At 34.2% G+C, this 15,561-nt stretch overlaps 2 protein-coding genes across 2 annotated transcripts; one reads left to right on the plus strand and one right to left on the minus strand.

Moving 5' to 3' along the window:
* The first annotated feature begins 2,284 nt into the window (after nt 1-2,284).
* LOC143547367 (uncharacterized) lies at nt 2,285-6,513 on the plus strand. Its single transcript, XM_077038811.1, has 5 exons — nt 2,285-2,376; nt 3,009-3,185; nt 4,014-4,112; nt 4,898-5,143; nt 6,157-6,513. The coding sequence occupies exons 1-5, from the start codon at nt 2,299-2,301 to the stop codon at nt 6,439-6,441; spliced, it is 885 nt and encodes a 294-aa protein (XP_076894926.1). The 5' UTR covers nt 2,285-2,298; the 3' UTR covers nt 6,442-6,513.
* Nucleotides 6,514-7,338: 825 nt separating this feature from the next.
* Nucleotides 7,339-10,998, minus strand: LOC143547368 (uncharacterized protein At1g01500-like). The gene is made up of 3 exons (XM_077038812.1): nt 10,934-10,998; nt 9,132-9,879; nt 7,339-7,757 (listed from the first exon to the last, which is right to left on the minus strand). Exons 2-3 carry the CDS (start codon nt 9,819-9,821, stop codon nt 7,518-7,520), a joined length of 930 nt encoding a protein of 309 aa, XP_076894927.1. The 5' UTR covers nt 9,822-9,879; nt 10,934-10,998; the 3' UTR covers nt 7,339-7,517.
* Between the last annotated feature and the right edge of the window lie 4,563 nt (nt 10,999-15,561).

Below are 15,561 nucleotides of genomic sequence, written 5' to 3' on the forward strand. Positions count from 1 at the left end.
GTATAAGCGGCTCTGATACCATTGTTGGGTTTTAATAAGATTATCAAAGTCATATAACCTCTTTTATATGAAAAACGCAGCAGATAAAATAGTTTTAAATCTTGTTATTTAAATGAATATAAAACCATTTTTATATGTAAAACCCAAAAAACCGGATCCATATACGAACTACATGTTTACCAACACAAACAACCATAAGATATACATGCATATCAACCTTTCAAGGAGTTAAGAAGGTTGAAGAAGATGATGGTTGAATGACGAGTCTTCAAGAAAGAAAACCTCAAGGTTGTATACCCTAAGCTTTTAACAAACACCTTGTATGCTAGGATTTTCACTTCAAAATCTCCTTCTTCTTCCTTTCTTTTGGCCAAAATTGGAGAGAAACGAGAGAGTTCTTGGTTTGTTCTTATGTGTGTGAGAGAGAAAGATGAATGCAACCAAAAGAACCACGCACTTCACCAATATGAGTTCTTGCATGTTGTAGAAGTATAAAGACAAAAAAAAAGGGGGGGAGCAAAGTGGGTCCCACCCAATTCAAATCCAAAATCTTCTTTTTATTTTTATTTTTATTTTTATTTTTATGTTACATAACATAAATAACATGCAAGAGTAAATAGAAACCCTTTTCCAAATATCATAAGTGTTTAATATTTATTTACTATGATCATATCATCTATAAACAAATATTATTGGTGTTTGTCTAGCTTGTTGTTGGGTATGACCCAACTTTGATCATAACGTACTAGCCACATCAATTATAATATGTGTCTTGGGCAGACCGAGTCCAACAATAGTAGCATATTAGTTAAAAATAAAACTAACGACTTTATATCAAATAAATATATATAATGAAACCTGGTTCAAATTTGGTAAGCCCGGTAAGCTAGGGTGACCGTAAAACTGTTCAGGCTGAATATAATAACCGATATGCTCCTAACAAAATGTAATGTAGCATGTGCTAGTTAAAAAAACAACTAACGACTTCATTCTAAATAAATATATATAACAAAACCTGGCTCAAATTTGGTAAGCCCAACGAGCTAGGCTGACCGTAAGATTGTTCAGGCTAAATATCATAGCCGACATACTCCTAACAAAACGTAATGTAACGTGTCTTAGTTAAAAAAAACAACTAACAACTTCATACTAAATAAATATAAAACGAAACCTGGTTCAAGTCCGGTAACCACGACGCGCTAGGCTGATTGTTAACGGCATAACCCGGCTCCTCCTCGTTTGAGTCTGGAAATAAATTGTTGAACAACGACATTGTGTGTATATGTTATCAAAAATTGTGTTGTGTGTTTGATGATTTTTGAACGATCGAATGTATGTATATATAATAATATAGAGAAAGGAGAGAGAGGGAGGGGGAGCTGGACTCCAATTATTCAATAGGGCCTAATACGTCCCGTATAGCGCTATACGGGACGTATATGATATGATTTGACAACCTAGTACTGCTTTTTAAAGCCCTAGGTTGTACAACCATAATACACTCTGCATATATCTATATACACATATCAGGAGGTGTTTGGGATGTTCCCCGCATATCCCTTATAAAATCCTCTCCCTGGTTATTATTTTCAAATTCGGGAATGATATGATGCTTTTGAACATTAAAATTGAATGAATATTAATAAAAGAAAAGCCCATGACCCCCACGCATGAAAATAACATAAAGGTCACCCTCACATGACATCTTCTTAAGCTCAATCTCAATCTCAATCTCAATCTCAATCTCAATCAATCATCCCAGTAATCATCATCAATACTTTCCAGTAATCACCCACATCATATTGTCTTTCACCAGAGGTACCACATCCCTATTTCCTATTTCAGAGGTACATTTTTCTAATCTTATTAAGTATTTTAACATCTGTTTATTTGTTGTTTATCTCCGGATGTTTTCTTTTCGATTGTACTTCAGTGTATGTATGGATCGTCTGAATTTAGGGTTTTTTCTTTTTTTTTTATAATATAAGACTAAAGTTATTGGTTTTGTCATCAAATTTGGGGCTCACATTGGCATTCTTCATATTATTTGAATTGATTTTATATTATTATATATTGGGTCGGGTTGATTTCAGAACAAAAAGAAGAAAATTAAATCGTTTCATTTTCGTCTTTTTTAATATTGTTTGCAAAATGAATAATTCATTTGCTGCATCTGTTGTCGCAAAAAACCGTGTTCCCTACTTATGTGTGTGTTACCTTAAGCATTGCATTTTTCTTAATTGTTTTAGTTAATTAAATAAAAAATAATAATAATCTGTAGTTGCAATCTTTATCACCATGTCAATCTTTCGGCGTCGTGGATCCTCTCACCAACCGCAAGAGCCAGATCAACCTGAGCTGCAATCAGAAGCCAAGGTAAACTTTAAATTCTTTGCCAATTAATTTGTTATTAATTGCATCACTGCAATGAATATTTTGAATTTTCTAAAACTTTTTTCTTTCTAAGTGAGGTTATGTCTTGTAAGCCTGTGAACGAACCAAATGTCTAGTGAACCTTTCGGTGGGAATTTCGTTTATTTAATAAGCAAAAGAACATGAACAAGAACATTGTTCATTTATTTTGTTAAAGTAAGCGGGAACACGTGTCTCGTTCGTTCATTTATGTTCGTGAGCGTTTGTTTATGTTCATTCATTTCCGTTGTTAATATATTCATTTAAATTTTTAGACTTATGACAATTTAGTCTAGTTCGTAACTTTACATTGCTGTTCACATGTAATATTAACTGTTTTAGCTCAATTATGCCCATTACTTTATGGTCATTTTTTTGCGTGCGTGGACAGTTCATTTATGCTGTTGAGGAACAAACATAAACGAACATGTACAAGTTATTTTCGTATCAAACTAAACAAGAAAAACCCATTCTTCTAATTGTTCGTGTTTAATCGTTTGTTCGATTAAAGTTAAACGAACAAACACGAATTCTTAACAAAGGAACACAAACTAGTTATTTTTGTTTACAAGCCTAATGTCTTGTGGTCAATGCAGGTTAATGAGCTAAAAACTGCTCTCGGGCCGCTTTCTGGTCATCGCTTGCTTTACTGCACGGACGCGTGTTTGAGAAGATATTTGGAGGCCCGAAACTGGAATGTGGAAAAAGCTAAAAAGATGTTGGAAGAAACACTTGCATGGAGATCTACTTATAAGCCTGAAGAGATTCGTTGGGTTAGTTATATGTAATTATTAACTGGCTGAGTACCCGCACGATGTAGCAGGGTATGCGTGCAAACACGACATCGGACGCGTAACCAATGTTAGTACGCTCCTGACATCACATCGGCATGTGCGTAACCCAACGATAGTGTGCTTGTAATGTGGCATCGGACGTGTAACCGGTGTTGGTAAACACGTCACTCAATGGTTGTACGTGCACAATTCGGTGTCGGTACGCGCGCAACCGGTCTTAACCAGACCTGGACCAAATTAACCTTTTTTGTAGACCAAATTAACCTTTTTTGTATCGCGTGTTTTGACCGTAACCATTTCTGACCCATGACCCGAGCCCACCCGACCCGGCCCGTTTGTAGGTCTTAACTGGTAATCATGTAACACGTTAAGTTTTTAAAATTAAAAAGATATAGCAATACCATACTCAAATTAAAGAGAATAAAATGCTTGTTTTTATGGTGTAGCTTTTTTTGAAAAAATATTAACATGTGAAAAAGTTATGGCCGTTTAAAAGTCAAGGGTAGTTAATTTAGAATAAGGTGATAAATGTGATTGAAGTTAAAGGACTATATTTGTAAATATTTTTGAATAAAATATTGTTAACTGTAGAAGAGATGATAAAAGACCACATTACCCCTATAATCTTATAAATTTATGCATTGTGTGTTGTATCTTGTGTGTGGTCTTGTGTACCTCTTAAAATTTAAGAGGTCCCTAACTCATGCTTTATATATAGTTAGATATGGATATAGATATAGATTAATTCATTACTTAATATTGTACAGAACAAATGCAATTGACTTTAAATTTGACTTTTCTTTGTAGCATGAAGTAGCGGTTGAAGGTGAAACGGGGAAACTGTTTAGAGCAAATTTTCGTGACCGGTTTGGAAGAACGGTCCTAATATTGAAACCAGGATTGCAGGTATACGGGTTGACTCAGGTTATCCTGATACACGTTTGTTAAAAAAGATCAACCCTTAAGTGGAAATCATGAAAATAATCATTTTCTTTGGTGTATTGTATCTATATAAACATGTAAGAACAAATCGCTCATTTAGTCATGAGATGCGCGATTGAGATGCATGTCTACTTTTACTCGCGTGTGACTTTTTTTCATCAACAATGACTTAAGCTAATGTGATATGCGACACCATATAACATATAGATTCGTGTATCTATTGTTTTACATGTGTAATATGAAAATATTCAATATTTACGCGAGTAAAAGTAAATATGCGATTAAAAGTATATACAATATGACCATAGAGGTGTCACGCGATCTAGGAAAATGGATACTTTTGTGACTTCCATTTTTTCTAAATAATGTATCAGATATGATTACAATCGCTTTTTTATAAAATAAAATGATTTACAAGGTTTTTATGCTACAAAAGTATCACTTTGGGCACTTTTTAAGCTTTTTTTTCTTCATTTTACGCGATTTGTAAGTAAACAGTTAAAATTTTCACCTTAGTCTGAACTGTTGGATCTAAATTTACTTTTTTTTTTTCATAAACTATGGTTTTAGTCCCTGTGGTTTGGTCAAAATAACCATTTTTGTCCAATAGTTCTAATTTAACGTTTTCAGTTCAATTTCTGCTCAATCAACTCCGTCCCACTAAATCCAAATTTTTCGTTAACTTTTTTGTGAAAAGACCAAACTACCCTGGCTGTTTACTTTTCTTTTTGTTGATACATTTTGTGCAGAACACAACGTCAATGGAAAACCAGATAAAACATCTTGTGTATCTAATGGAAAACGCGATGCTTAACCTTCCGGAAGGTCAAGAAGAAATGGCTTGGTTGATTGACTTTACCGGGTGGTCATTTAGCACAACCGTACCAATTAGAACCGCTAAAGATACCATTAAAGTTCTGCAAGATCATTATCCTCAAAGACTTGCAGTCGCGTTTTTATACACCCCACCGAGAATTTTTGAAGCTTTTTGGAAGGTTTGTAGAAATTTCACGTTTTTATTGCAGCTTTTATTGGGCCGTCTAGTCGTTCAGTTGTGAACGGGTCGGTTTTGGTTGTGGTTTGGTCAAATTAGTTGTGAGAATACTGTTTTTGGCAGCAATTGTTCATAAAAAGTTGAAAATAGAAAAAATATTTTTGGGCCACACAATCCAACTCAACCTGTTTGGTTTGGGCTGTGTTTTATTCTGAATTGGTCAAATTAGTTGTCTTAATACTGTTTTTGGCATTTATTGTATATAAAAAGTAAAAATAGGAAAAAATTTTCGGGGGTCAACACAATCTAACCCCACCTGTTTACGCATTCACTTATTAATGGGGTGGTTTGCATTGTGCTTTACTTCAAACGGGTCATAGCGGTTGTGATAGTATTGTTTTTGGCATTTATTATTCACTAAAAAACTAGCAGGAGATCAAATATTTTGGGTCAAACCGGCTCGTTTTCAGTTGTGAACAAATTGGTTTGGGTTGTGTTTTATTTCAAATTGGTCAAATCATTGTGATAATACTGTTTTGGCATTAAATTTTCATAAAAAAAAAATAGACAAGTATTTCCGGGTCAACATGATCCAACCTGGCCCGTTGGACCCAAACTAGAAAGTGACCTGTTTAAATCTGTTTTGACCCATTACTAGACTGATCCATCTTGTCGTATTTACATTTTTTCATCAAAGTTTAACTATAGTCTACATTTCTATTTTCTATATACGTGAATGGTTCGGTTTGGGTTGTGATTTATTTCAAAAGGGTCAAACCAAGAAGGTCAACTATGTGGAAACAAATCAAACTAGTTAAAAATTTTGCTGTGATAATCATGTTTTTGGCATAAATAGTTCTTAATTAGTTAAAAACAAGGAAAAATATTTGTGGGTCAACACTCAACATGATCCCACCCAGCCCGTTTCGACCCAAACTAAAAACTGACCCGTTTAAGCTCATTTTTACACATTATTTCTATACATGAGTACATGACTGCTAAATGTCTCTACAGATTGTTAAATTTTTCATTGATCCAAAGACATCCCAAAAAGTGAAATTTGTGTACCCAAAGAACAAAGAGAGTGTAGAACTCATGAGATCATATTTTGATGTGGATAACCTGCCAACTGAATTTGGCGGGAAAGCAACGATGAAGTATGACCATGAAGATTTCTCAAGGTTAATGGCTCAGGATGATGTTAAAGCTGCCAAGTTCTGGGGGTTTAACCAGAAGACCCCGGCTGCAACCGCTGGTTATGCTGCTGTAGCCGCAGTGGCTCCAGAGCCCGTTGGGTAAACCAGCCGAGTGCTAGATATTTTAGGGAGCTAGGGTTTGTTATTGTAGGAAGTGAGTGGTTTGATTGATTAACCATGGTATGCTTTATCAACATCTAGTCTAGATGGTTAAAGTGATATAGTCATTGGATCAGTGAGGGATTGAAGTATTTTAGTCTTCTAATTTGGGTTTGTGATGTTTGAATTGTTATTATTGTGTGTTTTGATGTTTATTTGTGACCTTTGATAATTCTTACTTTTGTTTATCATTACTTAATTCGTATCAAACCATTCGTATTCCAGGCACAACCATGATTTCTGTAACACAATTATCTAAATGAGGTCTAACGAATTGTTTTGATGGTCATAGACTCATAGGGATTGTATGGTATATCAAAAAAAATTACATGTCATATAAGGGATATGATATAGCAACGGGCTGTATGATTCTGACAGCCAGAAATAATTTATGTGACAACTAACAAAAGTAATACGGGCTATATACCGCCAACAAAGGTCATAAGGGCTATATGATCTTTTTCGTTAGAGCACACGAGTATGAGATCATTCGCCTCGTATCACATGGCAAAAAAGGTCATCAACCCGTAAATTACGATAGATAAAAGTTGATGTACAATCTTATAGGTGATGTGATAGATAAAAGTTGATGTACAATCTTAGAGGTGATGTACGATAACACAAGATACTTGTAAATTACAAGTTGTAATGAAGTTGTAAAATTGTATGGAGTAATTACAAAGAATCTACTTTCATATTTTTTTTAAATAGGCCACCTCTTCACAGGTTAACCATGTCGATCTAAACACAAGTAGCTTAATTAAACATGTTAAACAAGTCAACCAAAACACGACATTCTGCTAGAAAATGCAAGCCAAAACTTTTATTATTTCAACACGTACACAAAATCTTTTTACTCTATAACGTTATTAAAATCAACAAAACCTATATACACAACAATTACAAACTAAACAACTAAAAACACTAATAAAATGTATTCATATCGATGTTGCTCAACTCAATCAGCTATAACATTATATCAAACCGCAAATAACTAAACAAACAAACTTAAACAAAAGATTACAAAAGCCGTCTTCTGAAATTTCGAGTGGTAGATTGATAAGTACGAACAAGAAGACCGACTCCAATTCCGACCCCAAGACAAATTCCAAGGCCTAAACCAACACCAACCCTAACACCGGCATTGAACCAAGTGAGTTCACCATCTTCACCATCCATGTACTCATTCTGATTCCAATGCTGCACGCCATTGTTGTAATCGTATTCGTTTTCTGGCTTGTAAGGTCCGTATTCTGCTTCCTGCAGACAGTCCCTAAACTTGTTTAAAATGCAGGTACTTTAGAAAGAAAAAAAAATGATGACTTGTTAACTCTTAAAATTGGTTAAAATTTTCAAAATGTACATTTAGACAAGTTTATGAACTTGTTTAGCGGCTTTTTCGTGAATTTTCCACAAGTTGAGTGACTTTGTATGAAAAATATGAAAATATATTGGTTTAGCATTATATTAACACTAAAAGAAAATATCAAAATTTGAACCTTTTTGTTTTTTGAAAAAGAACTAGGTAATATACAAATGTTCAAGTAAAAACATGTTAAAAGATACAACACAATGAAAATGCATATTGTACAAAAGTTCAAATAACATATATTTTCTATCAAAATACTGCATTCATTCATAGTTGTCAATAGCGAATAGCGATAAATAGCGACAAGCTACCTATATGCTACGTAGCGAATAGCGGTAAATAGCGCCCGTTATTTCATTTTTAGCAAGAAAGCAAACACGAAAACATGCCTAAATATATGCATGTTCTTATCAGCATTAGCATTATGTTAATATTCAAGTATTCAACATTATGGCATTATGCTAATAACATAGTAGCAAAAGTTCAAAAATAATACCATTTAAAACATACCTGAGTACCAAAATTAAATATTATGAGAATTAAAAAATAATTAATAAAAAGCACAGAATATTAAAACCTCAAAATGAACTTACAAATATTTGGAATTGAAATTTCCAATTATTTAGGCCCACTAATTCTGCAGTTAAGATTAAATTGTAAAGTGAATACCCTTTAATAAGGATGACAGTTGAAATCCAATTAAAAATTAAGTTACGGCCTAATCAGATGCAAATCAGCCTGAGATTATGAGATAGATGCAGCCGCTGCTGAATAGCTAATTGGATTTTAGAAGATTTAAAGAACTGAACACGATTATTCTTGATAGCACAGTAGTTTCTACACTTCTAATCCCCAGGTCAGACCAGAACTCAAAATTGAAAAAAAAAAAAAAAAAAAAAAACAGAATAGTCGCTATATTCACGCTATTTGTTCGCTAAATATAATATAGCGGGAAAGTGCCGCTTCGCTATGTAGCGCGCTATAGCGCCCGCTATAGCCGCTATTGACAACTATGCATTCATTAATATGTTTTCTAATTAAATTAGTTCAGATTTTAATGCATCCAGAATACACTGTGCATACCTTTCGACCCGTTTGATCAAGATCTCCTTTTTAGCTAAGCATTTGTCTACCGTTATTAAAAAAATCACAACCCGAATCCACCCATTCATAACTAAACGGGTTCAGATGCAAAAACCATCACATCTAGCAAACATAATTATACCGATATAATTCCAATAAATATTATAAACTTCAAGAAATACCTGAAGATCAAGTCCAGACTGAACATCTTTCCGCGATCCCGTAGTCTCACCCTCAGGAATGGTATCCAACACCCCTTTTCGGTTTTGCTTCTTTCGAACACTAATTTGCAAAGTCTTGGTCAAAATAACCGGCGAACCCGAAAACGATCCCGCAACATAAACCTCAATCATCGGCACCATCGAATCAAAACCCATAACTTGTTTCCCCTTCAAAACCCTAGAATTTGCCCCAATCATCGATTCACAACTCATACTCCATCTTTCCACGTCATTATTCTTCGATTTCACAAACCCATTGTTGTTGTTGTTGTTATTATCGATTGCCAAAACACCCGAAAGGAACAAATCTTCACCGTCAAAAACCTCGAATTTAACACTTCCTGATAATCTAATACTGTTGGTGCTCACAAATGTCGCTTCTTCAAACTTTTTGTCGATTCGGTTCCGTTTTAACCGGCATAATATTCCTTGCGAGTCAAGGGTGCATCGTTTGTTGTTGACTTCAAGAATGGTGTCGGGGGATAATGGGATTTGGGCGAGGGTGAGATATTCCGGACTGTAGCCATCCACCATAAAGTTGCTGAGACGAACATAGAATACGCGTATGTCGAACCAAGGTAATAAGGGCTTGATGTACGGTTGGTAATTAGGGTATTTGATGATTTGAAGGTTGTTTGGTGTTCCGTTCATGTTTTTGATGTTTTCGGGAGGTTAATTCTCAGGAAGAACTAAAAAGAATCAATCAACCCTGTTTTGAAAAGCAAACATTTTTTTTGTAAAATTATCAGAGATTTAGATGATTAACCACATTTTATGTGAAAATAGCTTGATTATAGAAATTGAAAGAACTGTAATTTAAAGAAATCGACGATTCGGATATGCTTAACCAGTTTTAATAAGCAATTCCAAACACCCCCTAATTTGAAGTCAATACAAACAACTTATAATTTGACTTTAGATAATCAAAAATCAAAGTTGTTTTATGCCAAGCAGATATCAAAACCTAAGCAGTTAATGCGGAAAAATATCCGATATCGGTCAAGGACCGATATTTGAGATACCGGTTATCGCAGTGAGATATCAGTGGGATATTGGTAATTTTGATATCATGTAAAATTCATATATGTAGCAATTTAACACTAATAATTAGTATTCTCCTATAATTAACAAATTAAACTTTTGCAAATTGCAAAACACTAAGAATGGTAGCAAGTAAGAATTGATTAAAACTTAAAGCAATAGCATCGAACACTAAAAGTTGATAATTAAGACTTAAAACATTGATATTGGGAACATCGGTATATATCGGTCAAATATTAGTCCAATATCGGTCAATGTCGCTGATATTATCATCGGTCAATATCGCTGATATTATCAGTACCGATATTATGAACTATTCTGACTTATATATGGACCGATAACCGATATATATATATATATATATATATATATATATATATATATATATCGACTGCATAGATCAAAACGAAAGAAATCAGGGTAGTGATTATATAAACTGAAAACACTATAATAATAATAATAATAATAATAATAATAATAATAATAATAATAATAATAATAATAAAACCAAAATACTTAAGATGAAGAAACACAAACCAGAAATCAAGCATCCAAACCCAATTGTTAGATTCCAATCATCAATTCACTAATCAGACTGTCTGTTTATATGCTTTTTATTAATTTTATAATGTGAAAGAGATAGAGATTGGAATCTAAAAAATAGTGGGCAAATTGTAATACTGACATACACAAAATTAATTAATTGATTAACAACAACTTACCGTCCACAAAGTCTGAATCTGAAAACCCACTTTCCAAATATTAAAATCGAATACCAGCCGCACGTATTGGATTTTAGATCTCGGAAACCCTAAAAAGGTTGAAGCTTTCTGGCTTCGGAAACATCGAATTGAATAGGTTTTGATGGCGATTGGCAAAGGAAAGAAAGTTCGTTCCTTATCCAAAAGGGGGAGTCAGGAATAATATTATTATATTGTTATTATTAGCATGAAGATTGATAATATAAATGTCTTATTTATTATTGTTGTTTTCATGGGTTTTAATTTAATGACGTGACTAACCTTTGACAAATTGATAATATAAAAAAAAAATCCCCAAAATAGTCTCTTTTAGAGTTTTAGAGAGAAGTCTCTGTTTTGGCCCTTTTTTCTTTAAAATTTTTTATAATTTAGACTTGCAAGACGTTTTGAGAAAAGATAAAAATAAAGAGGGAGCAGACCAAATTTCGAAAAAAAGTCAGGCAAGAGACGAGATTTGGGAATATAATGCCGTGCAAGTCCAAATTATTTTGTAATTTTAGAGCAAAAGTCCATATTTTTCCAAGTCTTTTTTATTCAAAAAACCGTCTTGAGACTGTTTTTTTATGTTTCCTACATTTCCCGTCCATGTTTTCAAATTCTTAGAAAAATATATTTTTTTATAATTATACCCCTTAACAACCACCACCACCTTGAACCACCACCATCATGTCGGCCCCAGCCCATCACCACCACCGCCACCCCCACCCCATCACCTCCTCTCCACCGCCTCCCGTCATTATTCGTGGGTCGCGGTTGCGGTGAAGAGGAGGTGATGGGGATACGACGGGTTGCAGCTTTAAGTTTACAATCCACACTACCCCTCCTGGTCGCCTGAAACATATCTCAATCATTCAACAGCGCTTACAGTATATGTTATTCCCTTGCTTTTAATTACAACTAAAACTACAATGTTTGATTTTTAATAGAAAGAAATACATGTAAACGTTAAATAATAGAAAGATCATCACATCCAAAAGCAAAACTAGTAGTGATGCCAAAGTGTAATGTTGAAACGGGAAGTCCGGATCAACGATAATAACTACTACTTATGGATGGTTTCGGTGGAGTTTCTATAAACAAGAAGAAGAAGAATGGAAGGAGGGTGTGGGTTAATGAGTGGCGGGGATACGACGGGAGGCAGTGGAGAGGAGGTGATGGGGTGGGGGTGGTGGTGGTTCGGTGGTGGATGGGGTGGGGCCGACGTGTTGGTGGTTGTTCAAGGTGGTGGTGGTGGTTCAAGGTGGTGGTGGTGGTGGTTAAAGGGTATAATTGTAAAAAATATATTTTTCTAAGAATTTGAAAATATGGACGGGAAAGATAGGAAACAAAAAAAACAGTCTTTCAAGACGGTTTTTTGAATAAAAAATATTTGAAAAAGTATGGACTTTTGCTCCAAGATTACAAAATAATTTGGACTTGTACGCCATTATTTCTCCAAATCTCGTCTTTTACCTGACTTTTTTTTGAAATTTGGCCTGCTCCCTCTTTATTTTTATCTTTTCTCATAGCGTCTTGCAAGTCCAAATTATAAAAATTTTTATGAAAAAAATGGCTAAAATGTGACTTCTCTCTAAAAGGGGCTAGTTTGAGAATTTTCCTAATATAAATGTCTTATTTATTATTGTTATTTCCAAAATGCCACTTTGTGATATGTAGAATTATTATGCAATTAAATTAAAAAAGATATAACTGAGAAAAACATTTTGAGAAAAACATTTTGATAGTAAGATTGCTAGTGTAACCTTTATAAACATAACATTTTATGACATGAGAATATGCATGATAAATATTTGAATTTGTTGATGATTAAATTAATGCTGATAATTTAATTAATGACATCTATAACTTTTACTTCTGCTATCAATTATTATATATAATAATTTGGAACTTTTGTACCACAAAGTTCTTATTGGACCACTTTACTATCAAGTATTATTTTTTTTTGTTTTGTTTTAGTTCAAGTCCGTAACATGTGTAACGAAAATCGATCGAAAACCAATTTGTTTATGTTTTGTTTTGGTTATGGTATCATAATAAAATGGTGGAAACCGACCGGATTCCCGTAAACTTATCGCGTTTTGTTTTAGTTCTAGTTATAATATGACTAATAACTAATGTCGTGTGTCACTAATAATTAATTAAATGATTTTATTTCAATCAGAATATTGTAAATTGTTCTGAAACAACATAAACGTTGAAATGAGATTATTTTTACCAATAAAATGAAAGTTGGTAAGTTACACCGCAAATATGAGTTATTATTGACAAATATGAGTTATTATTAACCAATAGGTCATAATTTAGATTATTCAAACACCTAATTTTGAATGTCAAAAGTATGTCACACCCATTTCAGTGAAAAGATAAATTTTATGTTTTTTTGATAACAAATAAAAGTTCTATTTTAAAAAACTCATGAAAAATGTACATTAATAGTATATTTTCTAGCCGAAAAGAGTAAATTGCAAATTACGTCATTTATGCTTGTGCTAAATTCCGAATTATGTCCTTTAACTTCAATAACTGCAGTGAACGTCCTTGAACTTCAATATTTGTTGCAATTCTCATCCTTTCCACTAGTAAGCGTTAAAAAGTCTGTTAAGTTGGGATAAAATGACTTTTATACCCTTGATATTAAATATAAAAATAAATAAACACTTTAAATATAAAAATCATTTTCACTCAAAATCTCAAACATATTCTATTATTCCACCATCTCCCCCCCCACCAAAATCAGATCGCCGCTACAAATCACCTTTTTCTTCCTTTGATGCGAACAACTTGTTCAAATTCCGGTTTTCCATTTAAATCACCATCTGGTCCTCGATCACCTGTGCACTATTACCATATCAACTGGTATCATTAGTCAAATATCGACAACTCATTTTTTGTTAAACATGGGCATGATCTATTTTGACCAAAATCGGTTTATGTAAAACTAGATAAAATTAGAACTAATAAGAAACCCTAAAAATCAAGACCTACAACACGCAAACAATGTAAAACACGTAAAAAAAAGGTAAGATGAAACGAATTCCCCAATGGACTTTCTTTCCATGGCCACATCGCACGAGCAAACATTCGTTTCACCTCCAGCGTCTCCGTTGTTTATTCAATGTAACATCCGACTTATATTTTAAACGATAATAAATTAAGATTTTATTATTTTTCCATGAATTTAATTATTAGAGGAGACTAGAATAATTATTAGTTATAATGTGTTTGAGCCTAGTCATGAGTCCTAGGCAAGTTACATTAACATGGACTTAAGGATGTATGATGGACTTAGAGCCCATGGGCATGGGTCTAAAACGATTCTTAAGCCTCCCTAAACCCCTAGATTTCACATACCTTCCATATTTACCTACATCTTAGAAAATGCACACAAACCCATATCCTTTTTCCTTCTTTATTTTCGGATCCAAAGACAATGAATTCAAGGCTCGTTTTAGTGCTCCTCATTAGTAAGATAGCAAGAAATCATCAACGTCGTTTTAACTCGGTTCAAGATCTAAGCTCCAAACCGGTTTTCATAAGTTAGTCGTGCTCAGTTAATGAAATGAATTACTATTAACTCAAAAGGCTTCAAGATCCAGATGAGTTTCTAGCTTCTTTCCTTTTAAACATTTTGAGGTTGTGCGCATACTATTAGGTAAGAAAGTTAATATACTTGCTTTAATTAGCATATGTGAGGACTATGGTGGCACACCCTTATAATATCTGTGAAGGTTAGGATAGCAAACCCTTAAGTAGCGTTTGATATGCAAGAATGAATGAATGATCCATTGCGAGGGAATGAAGAAAAGTGTGTTTGGTTTATCAAATGAATGGAATGACCCACTACCTAGTTCATTTCATTCCCTCTAAAACACCCCAATTTCATTACATCCATACCCCGTGTTTTTTTTCATTCCATTCCCTCTTTCACCCTACATCACCTCCACCACCCTCCTCCACCACCACCCACCACCATTAACACCCACCACCACCATTGCCGCCCACCGCCTTCGTTACCGCCATCACCATCGCCATAAGTGCCAGCCACCCACCCGCCGCCACCATCAACCATCACCTCTGGCCCTCACCACCACCACCACCCGCCGCCCATCATCACTGCTGCCCACCATCGCCACTTCCACCACCGCTTGCCACCTCCACCACCCACCCCCAACCACCATTATCTCCCGTCGTCCACCACCACCGCCACCATCATCCACCATCACCGACCACCAATGCCACGACCTCCTACCACCACCACTCACTACACATTTTAATTTTATTTTTTCTTTTTTTCCTACCTATTAAACAACACAAAATAATCATTCGCTTCATTCTCATATGATAACCAAACAACTCATTGGAATGGTAATAACTCATTCCATTCATTTGTCCATTCAATTACCACGTTCATTCAATTCCATAATCTATTTCATTATCTCATACCAAACAGACTCTTATAATATCTTTAAAGGTTAGGGTGACAGACCTTTATAATATCTGTGAATGAATATGAACTAAGTATAGTAAGTAAGATAAGGAAGTGTGCATGTAAGAAATGTATGTATGTGTGTATGAATGGAAGAGTAATA

The sequence above is a fragment of the Bidens hawaiensis genome, unplaced genomic scaffold (genome assembly GCF_021521415.1).
Source record: "Bidens hawaiensis isolate Kalapana, Puna unplaced genomic scaffold, B.hawaiensis_p1.1 tig00014713_1, whole genome shotgun sequence".
Classification (NCBI taxonomy): Eukaryota; Viridiplantae; Streptophyta; class Magnoliopsida; order Asterales; family Asteraceae; genus Bidens; species Bidens hawaiensis.

What these genes read in the sequence shown, in the direction of transcription:
- LOC143547367 (XM_077038811.1), top strand. Translation starts at nt 2,299, where the DNA reads ATGTCAATCTTTCGGCGTCGTGGATCCTCTCACCAACCGCAAGAGCCA. An exon ending in TATTGAAACCAGGATTGCAG is followed by an intron (nt 4,113 to 4,897) that starts GTATACGGGTTG and finishes CATTTTGTGCAG; the next exon opens with AACACAACGTCAATGGAAAA. An exon ending in TTTTTGAAGCTTTTTGGAAG is followed by an intron (nt 5,144 to 6,156) that starts GTTTGTAGAAAT and finishes ATGTCTCTACAG; the next exon opens with ATTGTTAAATTTTTCATTGA.
- LOC143547368 (XM_077038812.1), bottom strand. Translation starts at nt 9,821, where the DNA reads ATGAACGGAACACCAAACAACCTTCAAATCATCAAATACCCTAATTAC. An exon ending in AGTCTGGACTTGATCTTCAG is followed by an intron (nt 7,758 to 9,131) that starts GTATTTCTTGAA and finishes GACTGTCTGCAG; the next exon opens with GAAGCAGAATACGGACCTTA.